The sequence below is a fragment of the Notothenia rossii genome (genome assembly GCF_949606895.1).
Source record: "Notothenia rossii genome assembly, chromosome: 4".
Classification (NCBI taxonomy): domain Eukaryota; kingdom Metazoa; phylum Chordata; class Actinopteri; order Perciformes; family Nototheniidae; genus Notothenia; species Notothenia rossii.
The window spans coordinates 35,598,662-35,623,980 of record NC_136902.1 but is presented as its reverse complement, the minus strand read 5'-3'; the positions used below and the strand labels follow the sequence as shown (position 1 = coordinate 35,623,980).

Sequence of the window (25,319 nt, the reverse complement as noted above, 5' to 3'; positions counted from 1 at the left end):
TTGGTTGTTTGTCGAGTTTAGGACACGCCCGCCGGCAAGCGACAACGCACGCCGCTGTGTGGACAGGCCGTAATAGCTATAACTTTTCATCCAAAGCTTAGCAAAGATTATAAGTATATGTATTTATTTTCATACTTTTATAATAATATTCTAAATCCAGTCTTAGCCTGGATTTGAAAATATTATTATATAAGCACCCTTTTAACTTAATACAACTTAAGAGGCCAACAGGTGGCCAGTAAAAATGTTCCCAAAGTTAGCAAATCCCCTAAAACAACATTTAGCTTTTAAGAAAATCTAAATAATGATATTCAACTTTAAAAAGGGTTAATTTTTTTTATTATCAAATACTCAGAGTGAATAAAAGTGAAGTTCTGCAGGGAACATGGGCACCCCTCTTGATGTCTTTACATTAAGCTGGTCTGAGAGCACTGCATTATGGGGGCAGAAAAACAAACAGTGAACATTTTAAGAAAGCAGAGTAAAGGGCTTAAGGATGAAATATGTGTAAGTAGTTAGGTTTAATTTATTTTTGCCCCCACCTTTTAGGATAATTTCTGGAGCAAATTATTTTCCAAGAAAATACATTAAAATGTATCCTATAAAGTTATGATTCTGTGTTGGAAACATTAAAGTAACATTTATATGTTATCATAAAAACAATCTTAGTTTGTCCACAGTTACCCTAACAGAGCATGTTATACAAGAGCAGGAAAATGAAAAGAGAGGAGGATAAAAGTATAAAAGGATATGAAGATTTGCAAGGGATAAGAGAGGGTGAGAAGGGATGGATGAGGTTAATTCCACCGAATTTGAAAAAACAAAATGATGAAAGTGACAGTGAGATGAAACAGAGAGTGATGAAAGATGCCGTGCTTTAGAGGAAACAAAGCAGCAGGCAAGATTTGTACATCAAAGTTACAAAAGAGAAGTACAAAATATGCAGTATAACTTATGTGTAATAAGGTCCATTAATGCTTTGTCCTTAACATCTTCTGTCATTGAATTTGCACTTGTTGTTTTTGATTATTTGTATGATCATTACAGGGTGCATATTTTGTCCAGAAACCTTATTATTGTGTCACTTAGCTCCAGGTAGGTGTCTGGCTCTGAGTGCTGACAGAGTTTGTCCACAAAGGACAAACCTGCCAAACAGCCACCCTATAATAGCAGGCTGTAGGTTACGCTGTGGTTGCCATGGAGTCTCCAGGGGTGACGGGCAGAGAATAGATCATGGTTTTTGTAATTAGAGAAGATTGCGCATGGTTTTGTCCACAGCTGGGAAAAAAAAAAAAAAACACACCGCTCACAGTGGTGAGAGGCTGCGGGTCACAGGTAACAGAGTGGGAGGAAAGGGAGTGTCAAACATCAGCAGGGAGATATACAACAGAACAGATTGGTGGATAGTTATCATCATGGCAAACAGACTGTATTGGTTTAGATTTGGTTTAATGAGTGGTTGCAGTGAAGTCAGGTTTTTAAAACAAAACATCAAAAACAAAGCTATCATCTGCATCCACAGCCACAGAAACTTACCCCAACCCTAAAGCTGCCTTCATGATGTGTCATTTTCTCTTTGCTCACCCCAAAGTAGGACACAGAGCCTTCCGATGAAAACAGCCAGTTCAGTGTTGTTTCTATGGTTACCACCCTCGCTAGCTTGTGCTGTTTAGCACAGCTATCACCTGATTGGTTGCCAGTCAAAAGGACAGCAGCAATTGAGGTCAAAGTTCAAGTCATTTGAACTTTGGACAACGCTCGGCTACAATTACACACTGTGCAAAGCGCTGAATCAGGCACACCGCTCTCCTTAGAAACACAACAGCCGCTTTACCAGTTACAGCTTAACCCCTCAGAACAATACACAAGCCCTGAAGGTAAAAAGGAAACATTCTGCAGATCTATTCCTGTGTTTATGACTTAAGAACAAGTCAAACAAAAAGTCCCTGTCTTAGTTCTCTGTATGATTAAATTATTATTGACAGATACAGGGAGCAGGCATAACGTTATTTCTGTTTGCATTTGGTTCATTTGCGGTCTTGTTGTCAAAGAGGTGATGTTCAATCAATCAATGTTTATTTATATAGCCCAATATCACAAATGTTACATTTGTCTCAGTGTATTTCACAGTTTGTACAGAATATCAGTATGACAACACGACACCCTCTGTCCTTAGACCCTCACATCGTACAAGGAAAAACTTCCGTAGAAAACCCCCCAGTTTAAAGGGGAACATGGGAGAAACCTCAGGGAGAGCAACAGAGGAGGGATCCCTCTCCCAGGACGGACAGACGTGCAATAGATGCCGTGTGTAAATTGAAAAGATAATACATTTGCAACATAGGTAGTCCAAATGTTTGGAAATGCATGTGTGTATAATAGGAAGATGAATCCACTAGGATATCCATCCAGGACCACAGCAACAGGCACAGCCACGACTCAAGATCCAGGGCTCGCGATCCAGGACACAGGACCGCAGCAACAGGATCATACATGACTCCGGATCCCAGCGTAGATAGACACCAAAAAGAAAGACATTTGGGGAAGCTGGGTTAATCGGAACATGAGAGTACACAGGTACAGACAGAGGGAAGGAAGAAGTAAGATGTCCCCCGACAAACTAAGCCTATATCAGCAAAGCTAGGGGCTGAATCTAATCAGCCCTAACTATAAGCTTTATCAAAAAGGAAGGTCTTAAGCGCACTCTTAAAAACGGATAGGGTGTCTGCCGCCCGAACACAAACTGGAAGCTGATTCCACAAATGTGGAGCTTGATAAGAAAAGGCTCTGGCTCCCATTGTACTTTTAGAGACTCTAGGAACAACCAACAACCCTGCATTCTTGGAACGCAATGCCCTAGTAGGACAATAGGGTATAATGAGTTCTTTAAGGTAAGATGGCGCCTGCCCATTAAGGGCTTTGTAGGCGAGAAGAATAATTTTAAATTCTATCCTGTGTTCTATAGGGAGCCAGTGTAAGGCAGCCAGAACAGGAGTAATGTGCTCCCTTTTCCGAACTCTGGTTAGTACACGTGCTGGAGCATTTTGAATCAGCTGAAGCGACATAACTGACTTCTTGGTACACCCTGATAATAAGGAGTTACAATAATCCAGCCTTGAAGTAACAAATGTATGGACTAGTTTCTCTGCATCGTTTTGAGGCAAGATATGCCTGGTTTTTGCAATGTTACGTAGATGGAAGTAGGCGGTCCTTGAAATTGATTTTATGTGGGCGTTAAAGGATAAATCCTGTTCAAATATAACACCAAGATTCCTTACAGTCTCACTGGAGGCCAAATTAATGCCATCCATAGTTAGTATATCTTTAGATAATTTGTTTCGTAGATTCTTCGGGCCGAGTACAATAACTTCAGTTTTGGTCGTGTTTGTATCATCCGCATAACAATGAACATTTACAGAATGATTCCTTATAATATTGCCTAACGGAAGCATATATAATGTGAACAAAATAGGTCCGAGCACTGAGCCCAGTGTCACTCCATGGCTAACTTTGGTTTGCGTGGAAGATTCATCGTTGACACGTACAAACTGAGAGCGTTCAGATAGATAGGACCTAAACCAGCCTAAAGCAGTTCCCTGTATGCCAACTAAGTGCTCTAGTCTTTGCAATAGGATATCATGGTCGATAGTATCAAATGCAGCACTGAGATCGAGCAAGACAAGAATAGAGACAAGTCCCTTGTCTGAGGCTATTAGAAGGTAATTTTTGACTTTAACCAGAGCTGTCTCTGTGCTATGATGTGTTCTAAAGCAAGACTGAAAATCTTCAAATAAATCATTGTTTTTTAAGTAATCACACAACTGTTTTGCGACTGCAATAATTTTTGAGAGGAACCGAAGATTAGAAATAGGTCTATAGTTGTCTAAAACCTCTGGATCGAGGTTGTGCTTTTTAAGAAGAGGTTTTATCACTGCTACTTAAAAAAATTGTGGAACATAGCCTGATAATAAAGACATATTCATAATATTTAATAAAGAAGTGCTAATTAATGGAAAAACTTCCTTCAACAGCTTAGTTGGAATTGGGTCTAACATACACGTTGATTTAGAAGAGAGAATCATTTAATTTAATTGTTCAAGGTTTATGGCTGAAAAGCATTCTAGTTTACTATCTAGTGTAATATTAGAACTTACGTTTCCGGGAGCTGTTGATAACACTATACTGGCCAAAGGCAAGAGGTCATTAATTTTGTTTCTAAGAGTAACAATTTTATCGTTAAAAAAGCACATAAAATCATTACTACTGAGTGCTATGGAAATAGAAGGCTCAATCGAGCTATGTTGTGACCAATCTTCTTGTATATACTGTTTGTCCAATTTCTGAATCAACAGTTTATCACCTTCAACTTTATTGGGTTAACTAAATAAATAACAATATAATTTCCAATTTATTCTATTACATGAGCAGATTTTCAAGTGGATATTGACTCAGGTATGCTTTGATTATGCTGTATCTGCTCTGTGATCAATTGTGAACTGTGTATAATGTGAGTAAAAGTCCAAATGTCTTGGGTCTTTTAGTTCAATATATATTATCCTTTTTCACCTTGTTAATATTTATTGAGCAGAGAAGCAATTTTCTTTAAACTGGCTTTTTCTAGATTATAGTTGGATATCTTTTCATGTTATATGGAACAAACATTTTGGAATATGCTAAATCATTGAACATGACTTCTGGGCATTTTTTTCTACATTTAATCTCAATGAAATAGGTTGTCATTGTGTATTCAAATTCTTATCACACTGCTGTGACAAAGGAGCTGTTGGAAGTGTAAAAGCTCAAGTAAAATAAATTAAGTCTGACAGACGGTTTGACAGGTCCTTTCTTTGTGCTGTTTTTAAATTGGTTCACACACAACACACATCATGCATGGGAAATAATTTGCTCTATTATAGACACCTACTGATGCAAATCTATACATGTGCACTTTTCATTGTAGTTGAATGTACTTTATGTCTACCTGTTACCCTTTCAGCTTTCCATTTCACACACACACACACACACACACACACACACACACACACACACACACACACACACACACACACACACACACACACACACACACACACACACACACACACACACACACACACACACACACACACACACACACAGACGTGGCCTTGAATGCAACACGTTTACAATTGTCACTCCAGCACTCTGGCAGCCATTATATTCCACTACGTCATTAAGTGGACATTTATAAGACCGTCATTAACATTTGAAATAACTTCCTATTGTTCAAATTAAAGTGTCACTCATTTTAGGCCTGAGGCCTGTACTACGAAGCTGGTTCAACATAACCATATGTTTGAGTTAGCCGGTTGGCCTAATCTAAAACATACGCGCTCTCGCTAAGCGGACCTACGATGCTGGTTATCAAGTGGACCGCTCAAGCCAGCCGTGCCCTATCTAGTTAGGTGCGCGTTCACATGAAAGGGGTGGTATTTGGAGCATTCAACCAATCACAAATATGGAGAAGCGTACTGACAGCGCAGCGTCATACTTCCTGAATGAAAAGTGAACTTTAATATTAGTCAAATATGAAGAAGTCAAACTTTAAACATCCATGACTTAAACACTTTATCCAGGATAAAAGCCACATAGCACCTGCAAGGTGAATACAGCTGGTAAAAGAAAAAGTGTTTGAATGCGTACATTAACAGGTTTATGATATCATTGCCCCGTCTAAGACACGATCTGACTTTAATTACATTTGACTGGAGTGTTTCGTCAACTTAATGTGTTGCTTAAAATAATACTTCTGCATACAGTATGTGACACTGAGTGTTGCACGGCCAGATATGGCTCAGCTGACTCAGATAAGGAAATATATGATATATTATGATGTGATATGATATGAATGATAATGGGACACATCGACGTCTGCACTCACAGTGCCGTAGACTCTACGTAATGTTACTTTGATCCGGTTACGTTTAAGTAAGCTTTCTTAACGCTAATGTTATATTAGTCAGATTGCTCTGAAGATGGGAGGTGATATTCTATTCATTTTCACGTGCACACAGTCAGTTGATTTTTGCCGGCCGTCTTTCCTGCAACGGCAGTTTTTCTGTGTTTCCTCTATCGGTCTATTGGTCAGCAGGCGGTGCTTTCACTGAGTTGATCTCTCAACCTAACCTGCTCCGGAGCAGGTTAGCCGCTCAGCATAAGTTACCATGGAGATCTAGCCCGCTAAAAAGAGAAACAGCGTCGTAGGACGGGAAACCCCAAGTTTTCCCTGAAGTTAGCCCGCTAAGCGAAAATCCTGCTTCGTAGTACAGGCCTCTGTAGTCCAAATGATGAATACAAGTTTGGTTAAAGCCATTAAGAGAAAGTCCCTCACACTATTCAGGATACGAAAAAGTTGCCACCACCATTTGGCATTTACACTGACATCTATTCCGTCGTACTCCTAGCTAACACAATTAGCTCGTCCATTCTATAAGCCAGTGATCTTATGTTGGTCATGATGAGAGGGAGGGAGACACGGTTTCTCTGGACCAAGCTCTCCTCATTTGTCTCTTCTGTTTACCCTGTATCCCTTGTGTACTTCTTTAGATTTCAGTGGGGATAGCCGTTGTTCCGACCACCATGCTAGCCTGCTTAAACTTAGTCGGCATAAAGTAATCTATTCGTTTCTAAACTGGTGAAAATACAAATGAGGCTAAATGGAGAGGCATATAATGTATGTTGAGTGAAAAGCTACCTCAATTAATATCTCATTACAGCACCAGCCATTTACATTGTGCTAAGTGTGGCTCTTTGGAATCAGCACTAGATCCCTGGTGATTTGAATTCGGTCTCACAAGCGAAGGACTTTATGCAAATTCCTTCCATTATTTCCTGGCCCCGCCTCCGCGCAAGGATGCATTGCGACATGGATTTTTGAGATGAGATGAGCTTTGTCATTTATTTTATATACAACAGCAGAATTGCGCTGAGCTGCTAACTATAACACTTGTGTTGAGCTGCAATCCGAGTGACACATTTATTATTGCTTTCTTCTTCACAGTTTAAGTCACAGCTTTGGGGATGTGTCATTTTTCTGGATGACTGAGAAGCTCCCCCTCTCCCTCCCCTCTCCCTCCTCTCTCCCTCCTCTCTCCCTCTCCTCTTGATTCCTCCTTTCCTCACGTCCTGTATCTTCTCCTCTTTCCTCACTGTCCTTTCAACCCTCCCAGCTGGAACACTGTGTTTACTTACTCAGCATTTCCTCATCTCCCTTTCTTTTGCTTCTCTCTATTTTCTAATGACACTGCAGTAGTTGGGGATGTTCGCTGTGTCCTTGTGGTAAGTTATTCAAGGGTTATCTGAAGGTTTCTCAGCCTTGGGCATAAATATTTCAGGTTGTTTGGATGTGAACTGATGAGACTGATAGCAGACTTGACAGCTATACCAGAAAGGCTGCGATGCATGACTTTCTCTGGGTGTTTGAAGAGGTGTTTTTCCTTAATTCACCCCACATTAACCTGCGAGAGAGCAAATGTCTATTGACTACATGGTTGCACCAAGACAGTTTATTATAATTAGCTCCTTAAAGGTGTTAATTTGTCTCTCAGATGGAAAGGTGTACGCGTTGGGAGGAATGGGAGCCGACACAACGCCACAGGCTCTGGTGAGGGTCTATGAGGCGGAGAAGGACCAATGGCAGCCCATAACTTCCATGCCCACGCCGCGGTACGGAGCCACGCCCTTCGTGAGAGGAAACAAAATCTACATGATGGGTAGGAAACAATTTCTAATCCAATTGTTCTCCTTTTTATTTCATAATTATATAATATATAAAATATAATTATTTTATTCACCAATACTCTCTGTTTCGCAAGTGGTTCCATGAATTGGCTTCAACATTATGTGAATTAATCCAATCCCAATCATCATATTTTGATTTGTAAATTTGCAGATAAATACTCTGCTAAATATGAAACGTGTGAGATAACCACATGTAGGTAGTTGTTGCGTTGGATCAACTATTGGATTGCCATACAATGTGCAAATACGACATTCATTACCCAAGACGATTAATTATTCTTTTGTGAACTGGAGTTTATTGTCTGGCGAAACAACACGAGGTAAACATTTGTCATTGAAAATTCTCAACAACTGTTAAATAGATTGCAATAAACATGTTAACACTTTCTTTGTTTATATAGCACCAACATCAGATCAAAATGTACATTTCTCAATTCAGAATAACATAAGCCTTGGTTGTACTTTGTCTGATGCTAATGAGCAAATGGTGCATGCTAACACACTATAATAAGTAAACATGGTCAACATAATATAGTTACTACTCTAGCATAGACACTTAAGTATTTTTTTCTAAATAACATACTTTATTATTAGTAAGTTACAACTTTTTACACTGATTCAGTTTTTCATTTAATCCCTTTAGCGACTTGTATTGCAACAATGCCATATGCATTTAGTAGTTTGTGCCTCTTATAACATGCATTTTATTGTAGGGGAAGTCATGGCTTCTCTTTTATACCTACAGAAATAAACCAATTAGCTTACCTTGTTGCCATTGGAAGCATTGTGTTAGGGTTAGGGTTAGCTTAGTAGGCAGTAATCAACTATTGGCAATCTTGATCACTGCAGGGAGAATCCAAATTGTTAGGCATTGACTGCATCAATTATAACGAAAGCAAATTATTGGACGTAGTTTAATCTCTTAAGCCCGGGATCTTGCAAGAAACAGCGTCTGAGGGCTTCTTAACATTTAACAAAAAAATGAATGTGTCATACCCACTTAACGGGAAGAAACTCAGCTACCTGACGATATGAACAATTTTTACCGAAACAAAACACAAGTCTAACGCCGAGCTTCTGACTTAGCACTAAGCGAAAGAGTGCTAACGCACTTAACACATAACTCAAGGTAGAAATATTTTATATTTCATCGGATCTGCACAACCTATATATCATATGAAAGCTGAGACTCCACAGATTCCAATGGTATAAGTATCATCAATATGCGACCAAAACTCTTGGCAGAGAAATCCAGCAAAGACAACACACAACTTCACTTTACGGGGCCAAAACGTCTTACCTTTGCGGTTTACTGATCAAAGGTTGTGTTCAAGGGCAATTAAAACGCATATAAACGCTGCTGAAGGTTAATCCAATGTCTCTGTGTCACTTTGAAATGATTACTGATAATCCATCATCATATTTATGTCAATAAAGAGAGTTTTCATATAGAGTGTATGAGAGCTGTAACCCAGCTTCCGGATTTGGGCATGCTGGCTGCGCATCACTCTCAGGCTATTTCTCAGGTCGATTAAATGGAATCCTTGCGTCCCTCACTTGCGTAGTTTCCCTGCGTTTAGTCCCTCCCACCAGGGAAGCATGGAGAGACGCAAGGAAACCACGAGAAGCAGGGAAATGAGTTTTAAGAGCAATGAGACGTCCTTTCCTCCGGAGTGTCACGTGAAGCGACGTCCGTTTGTGATGACACCGCACAGCTGATGTCTGACAGCAGCTCTGTCGTTTTCACAAACACCCCCGCCTCTGTTAGTACACCTTTACTGACACAAACATTTGTATCATCTGTTGTAGACCCAAATACATAAAATAAAATAAGAACTCATTCTCAAAAAAGATAAACGCCATTCTTAAAATGTATAAACAAAAAAAGCGATCATGAAAATGTTTCCAATAAATGAATAAAATGACTTTTGACCACTTTGTTGTTCAGATATATCACATATTTGTAACTAAATGATACATTAATTTAAACAAAACACAGTATGAAGACTGACTCCCATGAGGTTCATGTATTTTCTTCACTCCGCTGGGAAACTGCTCTCATGTCAAGAAGCATGAGATCAGTGCATGCGCTGCATCGTCCAACCAGTGAGCGATACACACTAAGGGGGCGGGGCGAGTATCTGTGGATTTCATCGGAGGATGGTCTGGTGGTTCCTCCATTATCGCTCCTCCATTATCGCTCCTCGCTCCTCGCTCCTCGGTCCTCCGGTAGAAATAAGAGCCATGGGACGCTACTCAAGATGGCGCAGACAAATCAACTTCCGGTGAGACCGAGACCGAGGAGCGAGGAAATGAAAAATAATCGACCTGAGATGCAGCCTCATTCACCAATTGTAACGTTTAGATGGATTTAGGAACACCCTCTCGATTCTATTGGCTCTATCAGGTAAAAAGAGGTGTCAATCATAAAAATCGACCGATGGGTTCCAGAGATACAGTATGGCAAATACACCCAATTGACCCCAGAAGTGTTTTTTTTTTCTAAACCTCTCTAAAAAGGTCAAATGTCACTTGTTTTGCGTCAATCTTTATACAGGATAGTTGTTATATGTTATAGTTTGGATTCCTAAAGCTTTTAGTCTACTCTCCCATCATTCAAGGGTGATTTTCACTATGAGTAATGTTTTTTTTTTAGACGGAAACTATAATTTAATTTGTTTTACTATGTTCAATCTGAATTTACTTTAAAATAAAAACATCTATATTGATTCTGACTGTTCTGCATCCAACTCACAGGTTTATCATTGCTTTGAGAAAAAATATTATTAATTTACCCCTTTTAGAAGTGAAGATATGGTCATTTATTCTGGGAATGTCATTTTCGAGCCTGAAACCTGAAAAACAGGCTCAGGGCTTAACTGGTTAAGGATTAATAGTTTGCATTTGGTTGAGATTGGGTTATAGTAAGAGTTCTGTGTCAAACCAACACAGAACTCTGTGAAACCCAGTGTCAATATTGACTTACAGCACAGCATATATTTAAATTTGTGTTTCAGATGGCCCTTCCTTCATGTCCCACTTGCTAGCTAAACGCGGCCCCTTTGCATCATGCTCATATGGCAGTTACCGCAAATATTGCAACTGGTTTCACCACAGGTTAACACTTTAAACTCTTTAAAAATAAGTGCTGTTGTTAGCACTGTTATGCGACATGCAAGATTGTTAGTGGCGCTCTTAAGGCTTGCGACTTCCATTTTGGCCCGGCCACTGTGGTGGAATTTGTTTTATAATATTGGTCAAAAGATATTAAGTTTACTTTTAAATATTTTATTTAGCACTCTGCAGAGTGGATCCAAGCTGTGACAATAAGGTCTGTTCTGCAGTGATGACATGGGCAAATAGTTGCCTTTCTTTATACATTTTCATGTGCTATAAAACAAAAAAGAAACATCCTTCTTCGCTTTAAATCTGCAACACGCAGCCTTCTTCTTTTCTTGGCCCTCTGCCTCCTCTTAAGGTATAATCCCACAAGTAAACAAGGTCCTTTTTTACATACACCGTTTCTTTTGTCTTTTGCTTAAAAGTTGAATCCCTATAAAGTCAGAGGAGAGAATGATAGATGATAGAATGATAGATTCCCAAAATACACAACTAGCAGCAGAAATCAGAGGTAAAATGTCAGGTGTGCAGGCAATACTGGCCAGACTCCTTTCATGAAATGGAACAATAGTGTATTTATCTGTTTCGTAACTCCAATTTGTCGTAAACTTGGCCACTGGGTTTCCACCGAGTTTCATTAAAATCTGGCAAGTAGTTTACCCGTAATGCTGCTGACAAACAGTTACAGACACACAAAGCTGAAAAGAGAACCTCCTTGGCAGAGATAATGGAAATAACAAATCTTGCAGCCCTGTTGGCACGTTTTCTTACAGCACCCATGGGAGCCACTACTCCATTCCTACTTATATCTTTCTCCTCACTCTTACACACACACCCAAGGTCTCTCTTTCAGGGAGGCAGAGTTCAGGTAAGGAGTCCACAGGAGTAGAGACGAGTGCCTGTACTTTCTCAAGGACATTGATTGCTGATGTAATTCTTCAGTCCTCAGGTTCTGGTGATGTGGGACCAGTTTCAAACTATAGGCTACTCTCAGTGCTTATTGAGTAGATACAAAAGAAAGTAGCAGCAGGATCTCTATCCCTCTGTTACTATGCTGTTTTACACGCCTTCTGAACCGAGGGATGTGTGTTCTGTTTTTTAACATAAGCCTTTCAGCACTGTGACTATCTGCCTGATGTTTTTAGAGCTGTGAAAGGAACTGATGAAAAAACAAAAATGTGTCTTCAGCGCTGACGAGTGTTGGTTCAATCAGAAGGACAGTGTTGGAGTTAAAAGCTGATTTGTGGAAGAGAAAAGGGGATTTGGGCACAGTGCAGATCCTGTGTTTTGTTTTCCAGTCATTTTCCATCCGTGATTAGAGGTCACATTTGTTCTCATAGTGTCTCTTCGGGGGACTGTTATTGCTCATTGACACTTGGTCAACATTTCACAGCACCGCTGAGAGAAAAATTGGAATCACACGAGGCAGGGTATGATCATTTCATTTCACCGTGGAAGCATTTTGCCAAGCGATTAATTCATTTCACGCCACGCTACCAGCAACAACACAATCCACATTCATCAAAAAGTTGCTGTAACATTGTGAGGGCAGGAGCTTTCCATATCAGTGGGGTTTTTTCTCCCACGCTCCACCGGAGGGGTTGAATACATCTTTGCATATGTGCAGTGGCTCAACATGGAAAAAACAGACTTAATTCAATTTGGGAACACAAAGTCTTATTTTAGATATAAATAAATACAAATAAAGTAGTTTGAATACGCCTAATTTTCACCAGATGCCACATTAAAACGTTGGTCGTACATGATTACAACCAGGCACATTTTCAGCAATAGATTCCGATGTATCCACTATATCTGTTATGTCTATTCAGTTTATATAAGTAGAGATAATTTGCAGGTAGTTAAGACTGAATGATTCTGAAATATATGAAACACTTCCATGCAAGTTATAACTCTCCGGTCATATTGTCCAGTGTATTTTTTTATTGCCATAAGCACAATTTTAAAGTCTATTAAAAACAGGCAAAATAGACAAGTCGGCACCAGCCCCTCTCATGGATGCCCAAAGTGTGCAACGAGAGGCCTACAGCGGTATAGTGTCTCCGGAGCGCACCAGGACGACGCGTCGGATCGTTTTTGTTTAGGAAAGATTATATTTCTAATTCAGGTGCCGTACTCATGCCACCTTTTTACATGCTCAAATCCCCTCGATGTACACACGCCTATTGTTCAGTGCAACTAGGGCGCCACGGAGGTGCGCAGAGTAAGATACACATCACAACACACATTTCCACAAAGACAGATGGAGGATTATTTAACACGAAGAAATGATATCGATAAGATAATGAAATTGCTTTGTTGAAAAAGTTTGAATATATCAAACCCTTTTTTACTATTAACTGTTTATAGTCGCTCGTACATGTCCACATTGTTTAGTTATACAACAACAATTGAACTAAAAAAAAAAGTTGGAAGCTGCTCTGATGCGCCCTGGGGACCGAACGTTAACTTATTTGCTGTTGTGCCGATTCTGGCTGGAGAGAGTTGATTGACAGCGAATACATTCTTTTGGTTATGCAGGCTGTAATTTCTCAATAATAGTTTCAATACATGATCAATCTACATGCCTTGATGATGTCTCCGGACTATGCACCCCTGGCTGACACTATTCAGTTAATTTATAAATAAATATATCTGCCATTTTTTTAAACAGGTAGATCATTTCGACCTGGTCATTTTAAGAGTAGCTCACAAGTGGAAAAAGTGTTATGTTTTCGTGCATGTAAATGCTCTGTGAATGTATTTATCAATATCTTGAGCTTTTTCTTTGAGAGTCACATACAGATATTTGGTTCTTAAAGTTTGACTATGGGCACACTTCAGCTAAACCTTTGACACTTTTGATTTAAGACCTGTCAAGTCTTTGGGAGATTCTAGTTAGGTTTTTCTGATAACTTCTTATATTCAAATTAATGTGTTTGTCAAAAAAAAGAAAAGAAAAATTTAATAAAAAACAGATCGCATTTAAAATAATCATTAATTATTTACCGACTAGCAAATTATATTGCAAAGATTTGAACAACCCCTGGTAAGTGCAAAGGAGATACATGTTTGCATGGTGAGTTTAATCACTTTTGATCCTATTATACAAAGTTAAAAGTGATGTGCTACAGAATAATGTGAAAATGTGAAACATTTATTGCTACTTGAGAAGATGAGGATGCCTTGCAAATTATTGCTGCTTCCTCAGCTGCGGTTCTAGTTGGGCATGAATGGCAGTGGCTGCCTAAAATCCCCTCTGATTTAAATTCTGTGTTTCCAGGCAGGACCAGACTTACTGGCAATTGACGGTACTCATCCAGTTTTATAATGGTTTTATATTCAGTGCACAAATGTAGCTGAAAAGCGGCAGTCAACAAGTCAATTTTGATAAAAGATTATTCTGTGTAACATATAAGTGCATATAAATACACATACACCACTCCTTTTATTTATGGTCTTGAATTAGTTAATGTGGAATAAATGAATGTATCACCACTCTTCAGCAGCTGCACAGACAGATAAGTAATTACAAAATGGATAAATGACCTCACTTCTTCTCTCTTCCGCGCTTCTTACTTCTGAAGCTTGTGCCAGTAAGCAGCTGATAAATCAGAAACGGTCACTGTATATGGGCCATTCTACCGAATTGGATCAAAGTAAGGTTGGAAATATTTTGACATTTTGTATGTTTTTTTCCAAAAACTTTTTCCATATATATTTTGTACCATATCTAAATTACACATATCTAGTAAAAGAACCGTACATGTTTATATCGTATTTTCAGACTGTATTGGAATGTTCTTCCTCTCCCAAAAATGTTCACTACCGAAACATAGTACATACACTGTAGTAAAAATGTATTATATTAACCTGTTAAGATTGTTTTACCTTCCCTTCTCTAAATAGTATTTTAACAAATATTTCTTGAAGGTTTTCACAATTAAATCAATAAAAGTGAATTTTTAATCAAATTTCAAAGTTCAATTTATACAATTCATAAAAATCGTAATGCAATCTTTCTTTGTAAAATGCATAATACTGATCATATTGATTGCAGAGTTGATTATTGTTGAAATTGAACATACATTAAACCAATCAGTATCATATCATTTTAGTTGATAACTCAATATACTTTATTTTTTACAAAACATCCAGTGTTTCAGTAGTGACTGCACTGTTTTGGTAGTGACTGCACTGTTTCGGTAGTGACCACAGTATTTTGTTCTCAAGGTTGTATCATATTCCCTCAACCTTATTGCTTAATCTTAACTCATTACTGCCTTATGTTGGAAATATTACAAACACAAATGTTTTGGGGTCAATAGAATCATTTTATTTTTGAAGACATAACAATTGTTCATCCATAACCATTTAAAGTACACAAAACATAATTACCCAGGTGGGTTCAGAAGAAAACCTTGACATAATTGATATTATGCTGTTGCTGTCAGGCTTCTGAACGCTAACCAATGTATCCCTGAAAGGTTTGTAACAAATAGATTCAACATCTAAAAGAAAAATACACAAGAAAGTGATATGCACTAGAATCTGAACTGATCATGAACACACATTTCACCACTTGCACGTGCACAATTGTAACAGATCAGTTGGTTTTAGTACAAGTGCAGTGAACACACAGTAATACCCTTTCTACAGTAAATACTCGTTTTTAAATACTCGTTTCCCAACACAAAGCTGACTCATGAGACCCTTTAAACACCATATCTGAATACCTGTGATATCGCCATATCACAGTTAATCTGTCATTGACCTTAAAGAGAGAGCCGCATTTGTGGTTGAAGTCTGACCTCAAGTTAATTCTCTATGCACTTTAATTATCCTCTTACCTATTCTTTCCTTTGTTCACTTGAACACCCTCTAATCCAGTCACACTTGCCCACAAGTATACCTGTGGCCAGGGGCGGAGCTTCCTACAGGCAATATAGGCGGTTGCCTAGAGCGCCACCCAGAGGGGGGCGCCAAAAATTGCAATTTTTTTTTTGCTTGGCGCAGTTTTGGCGCCCCCCCTCTATATCTGCAACCATTATTCTTACATAAAAAAAAAAATTCTAACATAAGGGAAAATGAGCCAAAAATCTAAAACGGTCGGTCGGTCTAAGAGCCTCGGCTTTAGGTGTTCACAGTCAGAACATGCTAGAGCGCTGTGCATTGATGGGTATCGGTCAAGTGTTTATAAAATTGAGCATTGAGGAAAGAAAGACTAACGTTAGAGAACTATGAAGAGGCAAAAGCCATCTGGGGCGCAGTATAAAAACAGAAGAAAAGAAGAAGAAGAGAAACGTGCCAAGGTGAAAGGTATGCAATTTTGATTGTATTGTCAACATTAGCGAATGGATCATGTAATCTTGCTAGTTAGCCAAGCCAACGTTAGCTAGCCAGCGTTTGTTATTGCCATTCAGTCGAAACTGTCATAAGGCTATTTTCTTTGTGTCATGAAATAGAAATATTAGTAATAATAACAATGTTAGTTTTGGTGTAGCGAGCTAGCCAGTGTGGTGGAATGTTAGTTAGTTGGTAACGTTAGCTAACGTTAAGTTTACCTCAGAAAGCACATTGACTATCCGAGTCAAACATTTGCCAAATTCAACCCTGTCATAATGTGCGCTAACGTTAGCTAACTAGCTCAGTGGTTCTCAACTCCAGTCCTGTTGAATGTTTTCGTTCCAACCCAGAACTAACACACCTGATTCAACTGTTCTAATAAGATAGGCATAGCTCTTGATTAGTTGAATCAGACCTGTCAGGCTGTCCTAATGCTTACTAACTAAATAATAGCTACATTTAACAAATGGAAATTATTCAATGTTGATAATACACATTTTGTTATATCATTTTACAAGGAACCGCCATGCACCTCAGCTGTGCCGGCTTTCTCAGGTGAGTGCAATGTGTCAATAGATGTTCCTGATGATAAATAATTGAATGTGAAATCCAGTCAATATATTTGCTCTTGTGTGTTCTTTCTATATTTATAGACCTAGAACCACATGAAGGAACGTCAGAACAGCAAGCTGCTCATCCTGATGAGATGACCACTGATTCCACCCTGCCACTGACCACTGTGTCTGTTTGTTCTGGTGAGTACAATATGTCAATAGATGTTCCTGATGTGATGATAAATAATTGAATGTAAAAATGACTGTCGTGCCATTTCTAATCCAGCCAATATATTTGCTCTTGTGTGTTCTCTATATATGTATAGGCCCAAAACCACTGCAAAGAACGTCAGAACAGCCTGCTGCATCTCATCCTGATTGCACCACAGATTCCACCCATACACTCTTCTCAGGTGTGTGCCTGATGAATGTAAAGATGTTTAGCTATAAACCTAATTGTCCTCATGCTTTCAAATAATTGCTTTCTGTTTTTATTTACATTTTACACACTGTCCCAACCTTTTTGGAATTGGGGTTGTGTGTGTGTGTGTGTGTGTGTGTGTGTGTGTGTGTGTGTGTGTGTGTGTGTGTGTGTGTGTGTGTGTGTGTGTGTGTGTGTGTGTGTGTGTGTGAAGATATTGTGAATATGAGGTGAGAAAATGTGCTTCACATGCCCTCCAGATGCAGCAAAGACAGACGATCCACTACCAACCGATCCTGCTGACTGCCCTTCACATCTCACAGACACAATGAGGACAGAGTTTGTTCGGAGAGGACCATATCAGATAACACCTGATTTCATTTTCCCAAGGAGAGATGATGGGAGAAGTTGCCACCACCAGTACTTCAGCAGGACCTTAGTAAATGGAGAAAGGATCAAAAGAAGTTGGGTGACATATTCAAAAAAGAAGAACAGTCTTTTTTGTTTTTGTTGTCAACTTTTATCTCCAAAACAAATTCATTTAACAAATGCAGGACTGTCGGATTGGAAAAATGCAAGTGCTGCTTTGACCAGCCATGAAAATAGTCCGGAACACCTGAACAATTTGGCGTCATGGAAAGAATTGGCAGTTCGATTAAAACAAGGTACAACAATAGACAAACAAGAGCAGGCCCTCCTTGAGGCAGAGAAGAGTCGGTGGAGAGCAGTGCTGACACGACTGGTTGCTATTGTACAGTCTCTGGCAGGGCGAAATATGGCATTGAGAGGAAAGACAGAAATACTCCACTCTCCTTCAAATGGAAACTTTTTGAAAGAGGTTGAGCTTTTGGCGCAGTTTGACCCAGTGATGAAAGACCACATCCACAAGATTAAAAGTGAAACATCCCACCACAGCTACTTGGGCAAAACCATTCAGAATGAGTTGATTGAATGCATCAGTGGAAAGATTCTATCAACAATAGTGCAAGAAATAAAGAAATGCAAGTACTTTTCCCTCATTTTAGATTGCACCCCGGATGTTAGCCACACTGAACAGCTGTCAGTAGTCATCAGAATTGTGACACTGGAAGAAGACCCCCAGATTAAAGAGCACTTCATGGGATTCCTAGTAGCAGAGGAGTCCACTGGTGAAAGTTTGTCCGCCCTGATTTTGAAGAGGCTGGAGGAGTTGCAGATTGCCTTTGATGACTGCAGAGGACAGTCATATGACAACGGCGCAAATATGAGAGGGAAGAACAAGGGAGTACAGGCCAGGCTACTGCAGTTGAACCCAAGAGCTTTGTTTGTGCCTTGTGGGGCACATACACTCAATTTGGTCATTGCTGATGCTGCCAAAAGCTCCAAAGATGCCATATCATTTGTTGGCATTGTGCAGAAGCTATACTGCCTGTTTTCTGCCTCTACACAGAGATGGGCCATCCTCAAGAACCACGTCAACCTTTCACTCAAAATGTGGTCAGAAACCAGATGGGAGAGCAGAGTTAAAGCTGTGGAGCCTCTGCGATATGAAGCCGCAGCTGTGAGAGAGGCACTGCTTGAGGTGAGAAACCAGGCCAAAGACCCAATCATCAGGATTGAAGCCCAGTCTCTGGCAGAAGAAGTGGGGTCATTCCGCTTTTCACTGTGCACAGTGGTCTGGTATGACATGTTAAGTCAAATTCAGCAGGTGAGCAAAGTCCTGCAGTCCCAAACAATGCAAGTGGATGTAGCAGTAAGTCTACTGAAAAAGACTGAAAAAGCTCTCAAATCCTACAGAGCCACAGGCTTTGTGGCTGCACAAACATCAGCCAAGGACATGTGTGAAGACATGAATGTGGATGCAGTCCTTGTGCAAAAGCGGCTGAAGTCAACAAAGAGGCACTTCTCATATGAGTCTCCTGATGAGCCATTGAGGAATGCCTTGCAAAATCTGGAGGTAACGTTCTTTAACGTGGTGGTAGATGCTGCAGTGTCAGCACAAAAGGAGAGGTTTACCACTCTTGAACATGTGCAAGACAAGTTTGGCATTCTGTACAACTTCCCAGACCTGCCACACCAAGAGCTGATGAAGCAAGCAGAGGCACTTGCACACACCTTAAGCCATGGAGGGCAATCTGATTTGGATGGGAAGGAGCTGGCTCAGGAGTTGGAAAATGTACCTGACTTGCCATCAAAGAGCATGACAACTCTTGAGTTGTTGAAATTCATACACACAAAGCAGCTCACCAAAATATATCCCAACTTGTGTATTGCTCTGCGGATCAGTGCAACGCTACCAGTAACAGTAGCTTCAGCCGAGAGGAGTTTTTCCAAATTAAAACTCTTGAAAACATACCTGAGGTCCACCATGGCTCAAGAACGCCTCAGTGGTCTGGCTGTAATCAGTATTAACCATGAGGTTGGTGGTCAGATTTCATATGATGATGTGATTGATGACTTTGCAGCGAGGAAGGCCAGAAGGATTGCACTGTAAATGGAAACCAGTAGGAGCTAATATGTAGGCCAACCTTGTGTGATGATAGGGAGTGGAATGTAAATAGTTCTTGAGACAAAGTGAATTTGTAATTTTTATGTATTTGTTTGTTTATTTAGCATATTATATTTTGATTATTTGACATGTGTAACATATTTTACAATACATAATTTTCTTTTAAAGCAAATGTGCACGTTATTTTATTGTTTGTTATTGTTATTATTATTATTGTTTGTTAGCTAAGTTGTTTGTTTTAATTCTTTAGTGTGCACTTTACATTTCTTCTTAATTTTCTTTGAAAGCAAATTTGCACATTATTTTATTGTTTGTTATTGATATTATTATTTTTTGTTAGCTAAGTTGTTTATTTGTTTTAATTCTTTAGTGTGCACTTTACATTTATTCTTAGCTCTTGTTCTTGCTTGTAATAAATAAAGCTGCAGTACTTTACTGTATAACTGTTAAGATGTTTTGATATTTTTTTTGGGGGGGGGCGCAGTGGTGAAGCTCGCCTAGGGCACCAAATGTGCTAGGTCCGCCCCTGCCTGTGGCTATATTTCCCCTTGAAGAGGTAGCTTTGGTGAAAAATAAACTTCATGCAGTGATAATGTGGGGTTAGGGGAGGAATGGCACCTGATTTAATGCAACCAATCCGCTACTACTACTACTACTACTACACACGCTGGCTCAACCAAAGACATTCTTCTCTGCTGTTTTTCTTTGTAATCTCTATGCTCAGATTACCAGCTAGAGGGCCCGATCAGATGAGAGGAGTACCGGATGGCATGCATGCACGCACATGTGCCCAAACAAGCACAGACACACACATACACCAGCTTTACAGACAGGCGACATCTATTGAAAATCACTGCAGTACACTTTGGATGCTACCTAGCATGCATGGAAGACAGCAGTTCCATCTGGTAAATCTATAGTTTGACACGGATCTTGGTGACACACAAATGAAATAAAAACACACCAACACACTGAAGTCATTACAGATGTAGCGATTCATTTCAGACAGTTTGAAACGCGAGGGCCATGATTGGTACGTGATCTGCCCTCGCTCAAGGGAAAACCTCCAGCTTGACTTGAGACCGCCCCCGTGATAGATAAATGTAATTATAATGAAGCCAGCTGCAATGGATCATTGATCCACCAGGGGGTGCAGTGGGGTTCCACACTGGAGCTCATGTGAAATAAAGTCAGATACAGTACGCTGGATGTACAGCGGAACTTTGTTAAGATCCATATGTCACGGATATCATACTCTGTGCTAAATAAGAGACATGTAATCATTTACAAAACATCACCATGTTATTTAACAAACTAATGTTGTCGAAAAAGAAGAACAGGAGGAAATGCAGCCCGGCTCTCGATTTTTAATCCTAATTTAATCATCATCTTCACCACGATCATTTATGTTTATGTTCGCCGAATTGACATGAAATCACTGACACATATGAATATACTGTATTCAACTTCATTAAAACATTATTAACGTGCCTAAACTCAGTAATTCACTAAATATATTTATATTTTAATGGAGCCTCGTCGGCAGATCAGGATCCCAAAGCGTAGCGGAGGGATCCTGATCTGCATGACGGGTGCTATTTTCCCCATAAGGAACAAGTCGCTGCAAATTATCCCGCTTATTACATGGCCACATTCTCAACAAAGTAATGACATGACTCCCAGTATTAATTGAAATGCTTTTCCGGATTTAGAAAATGTTTTTATTGATTTAAAAAATAGTTGTATGTATTGATTTAAATTGACATGCATCCGCTAAGAAAAATAGTCCGTTGTTACTGGCTTTTATGTTTTTAGGTATAAAATGTTATGTAATTCAGGCTTATAGTTCACCATTCTCTAAAAGCCTTCAACAATGACAATATTCATAGTAATTTAATAAATCCTTCCAACACACATTGTAAAAAATAGCCTACTGTAAGTTAAGAAATCATTCCAATATGTACATCTTCTGATGTAACAACAATAACATTATAAATAGTAACATAGCTGAACATGGTATTGCACATTTAGCTTTGAGTGTTACTGACCTGAGATGTTTTTATTACATGAATTAAGGTGACTGAGGCTTTTTAACATACAGGGACGCAAACTCATCAGGTATGAAAAAGGTGACAAGGATCCGAGCCCCCGGCTCCCCCACCCCACAGAATATCGGCTTTAAAATGAGGAATAACAGAGGATATTAGCAGAACAACTAAAGCAGCAGTGTTAATAATAACAGAAACGACAAAGAGTCACATCTAATAGAAATATATAAAAGCATTTATTTTAATTGTGTAACAGTCTGTTTATAATTTTGGCAGCACTGTTGAGCATTTTGAAAATGTATTTTCATGCCTCTGTGCAAGGCTTAGTCTTTCTATCTTTATAGCCACATGGTCTAAGTTCATAAACTCAATAAGTACTATACTTGGGCACAATTTTGAGATACTTGTACTTTATTTAAGTATTTCAATGTTTTGCTACTTTGTTCTTCTACCCCACTACAGTTCAGAGGTACATGGTGTACTTCTACTCCACTACATGTATTTAATACCTTTAGTTACTTTACAGATGTGGATGAATGATGTGAAATATAATCAAGTGTTAAATCAGACTTTAGTTCCACCTGGAGTAAATCCACAAGCTACCCTGCAGTATACAAAGTCATTCAAACTAGCTGCACCTTTACCAGCTTTGAGAACACTTTCATGATCAATCATTATAAAACATATATATTATTCTGAAATGGACTAATCTGCACAATGACTACTTTTACTGTCGCTACTTTCACTATATTTTGATGATAATACTTTTCTACTTTTACTTGAGGAACATTTTGAATGCAGGACTTTTACTGTAACAGAGTATTCCTACACTCTGGTACTTCTACTTTTACTCAAGTACAAGATCTGAGTACTTTTAATTTTACTCTAGTACAAGATCTGAGTACTTCTTCTTTTACTCAAGTACAAGATCTGTGTGCTTCTACTTTTACTCAAGTACAAGACCTGAGTGCTTCTACTTTTACTCAAGTACAAGATCTGTGTGCTTCTACTTTTACTCAAGTACAAGATCTGAGTACTTCTACTTTTACCCAAGTACAATATATATATACTTTTGCCACCTCTGTTTATAGCCTATGAAAAAAACTATTAGAAATAGAAGGCTAAAGGTAACGTTAGCAGATAGTGACAATGTATGCTAGCTAGCTAGCTCAATGATTCCTTAAATAATATTGCCACAGAAAAACTTTTCAGTTCACATCAGGCTCTGCCGCTCCGACAGGGAGCTCTGCTCTGAACACCTGAACGGCCCGTTCTAACAGCTGTTCACCAGCGGTCCAGTCTGTGCCACAGTGACTCTGGACGCACAGTAACAAACGACCTATTTTGGATTCAAAACGGCGAATTTCGCCGAAAGGTGACAAGTTTGCATCACTGAACATAGACAGAGCACAACTGAAACATAACATCTGAAACGATGTAACAACATAATACACTTGTGGGGATGCAGCTTGGGATGTGAGGAGTGAGGGACACGGCTTAGAATGGGCGTGTCGCCTGGCAGGACAGGAGAGTGTGTGCACCAGTCTGCCTTGATCTATGAATTCATGTCCGTGACACTCACTGCTGCCCACAGCTGTTCTATAGAAGGAAAACCTCCTTCACTTCATGAAAGTGTTTTAACCACACACACCTCTACACACACATGACGGGTGTTATTTTAAGGAACAAGTCGCTGCAAATTATCCCGCTTATTACATGGCCACATTCTCAACAAAGTAACGACATGACTCCCAATATAAATTTAAATGCTTTTATGCATTTAGAAAACGTTTTTATTGATTTAAAAAATAGTTGTATGTATTAATTTAAATTGACATGCATCCGCTAAGAAAAATTGTCCGTTGTTACCGTTTTTTAAACAGTCTGAATGAAACGGCAGCTCTCAGCTGTGTATTTACACAACTAATGGCCCATCAACCACAGGTCTCTCCCCCCCTCCCCCCTGATCTTTCTTCTCCAGCAGCTAAATTAACTGTAGGTTACTCTGAGTGACAAGCTTACAGTTAGACACAACAATGTCATTGCAAGTGACCCTCAGTTAGTTGACTTTTATGTTCAACTGCTACATTTGTTACTGATAAAAAAGGGCTTCTACTGTACCTAATTACCTTAACACTAGAACCGCCAGAGGTTTTTGTATAGGCTTACCTAAACCCGTCAAATCCCGCTATTAGAATGCAATTTTTAATAACATAGGGTGCTACATAACAAACTTTCAGGAAAAGTCACGAACTGGGAGACTTTAATATTTTATTGAAAAAAAGTTACATTGCAAACACACAACACACATCACACAAATTGACCCGATTGGCGGTTCTAGTGTTAAATAAACACACTAATTAATTAAACCAGTTCAATACGCATTATTCTTATTCTTATCATTCTTTATGAGCGCGGAAGTAGTCTTAAAATCAGATCTGTTTTTAAATGAAATCTGACGGCAGACAGTTAGCTCTGATCACCTATGATAAATGCGCCACACCTAATCTGGCCATTCAGCCACAGAGCTCCCTCTATACAAATCAAACTGTAGACGGTGTGAAAGCACCTATTGTTTTAAATAATGGTCGGAATGTGACCTGTGAGCCTTCTGAATTACCGTGGGACAGCACATTCTAAACTAAAATGTGCAATCAATAAAGTAACATCTTATCTTATCTTAATAATATCTTCATATTAATAATAATAATAAATCATACAGTATGTGTCCGAAAGGGAGCAGGAGGAAGCAAACACAAAAATATACAAAAAATATACTGCATATTAAAGCAAACGATTGTAAAGGTAAAAGTATGAGCATAACAAATAAAGAAGTGTAATGTAAACATTTACATTATAATTATGATTATTTAATATATAAAGACTATATATTATTGAATTACAAGATTAGATATACTTTAGTTGATCTAAAATATTGATGTGTTCAAATGCTCTTCAAAACACAACTGAAAGTCCATGAAACTTGTCTTTCTGTATTTGTGAATGAAGCGCCATCTCCTGGTTAAAACCTGAAATTGAAAATCTGGCAACGCCCTCTTGGAAAATAGTGGGAGGGCTTAACATTCCTCAATACTGGTCTTAGGCAGGTCGTAGGCAGGAAGCTGGAAGCTGGAGTCTGAAATGCGGTGCTACATCTGTACCTGGAAGCTTGTTTTTGTTCTAAACCCAAAGGAAACAACACCCTGCAGAGAATTCTGAGAGGATTCCCACATGACAGCCACCCAATAACACACACACACACACACACACACACACACACACACACACACACACACACACACACACACACACACACACACACACACACACACACACACACACACACACACACACACACACACACACACACACACAGTACTGTATGTTTAAGGGGGTTTGTCAGACACCATCACAAATCAATTTACAAATTGAGTTTTTTACATAGTGCGGCGAACACTCTTGGGCTGATCTGGACATGCCTCTGTTACGTTTTCTGGTGGAGGGATTAAGGTGACAACCTTGTGCACTGTGTACCAGATCTTGTCCTCTAGTCGCGGCCAAAA

At 39.2% G+C, this 25,319-nt stretch overlaps 2 protein-coding genes across 2 annotated transcripts in view; both read left to right on the top strand.

Moving 5' to 3' along the window:
• Positions 1-25,319, top strand: part of klhdc8b (kelch domain containing 8B) — a gene marked incomplete at its 3' end in the record, with an annotated part of 357,262 nt that overhangs the window by 216,782 nt on the left and 115,161 nt on the right. The window contains exon 3 of the mRNA XM_079673663.1: positions 7,587-7,751. Within this exon, the coding sequence (XP_079529789.1) occupies positions 7,587-7,751 (165 nt within the window). The remainder of the gene's footprint in view (positions 1-7,586; positions 7,752-25,319) is intronic.
• On the top strand, positions 17,133-20,444 carry LOC307037207 (zinc finger MYM-type protein 1-like; the record flags this gene model as incomplete). Its single annotated transcript, XM_079677984.1, has 3 exons — positions 17,133-17,212; positions 17,481-19,138; positions 20,433-20,444. The coding sequence occupies exons 2-3, from the start codon at positions 17,549-17,551 to the stop codon at positions 20,442-20,444; spliced, it is 1,602 nt and encodes a 533-aa protein (XP_079534110.1). The 5' UTR covers positions 17,133-17,212; positions 17,481-17,548.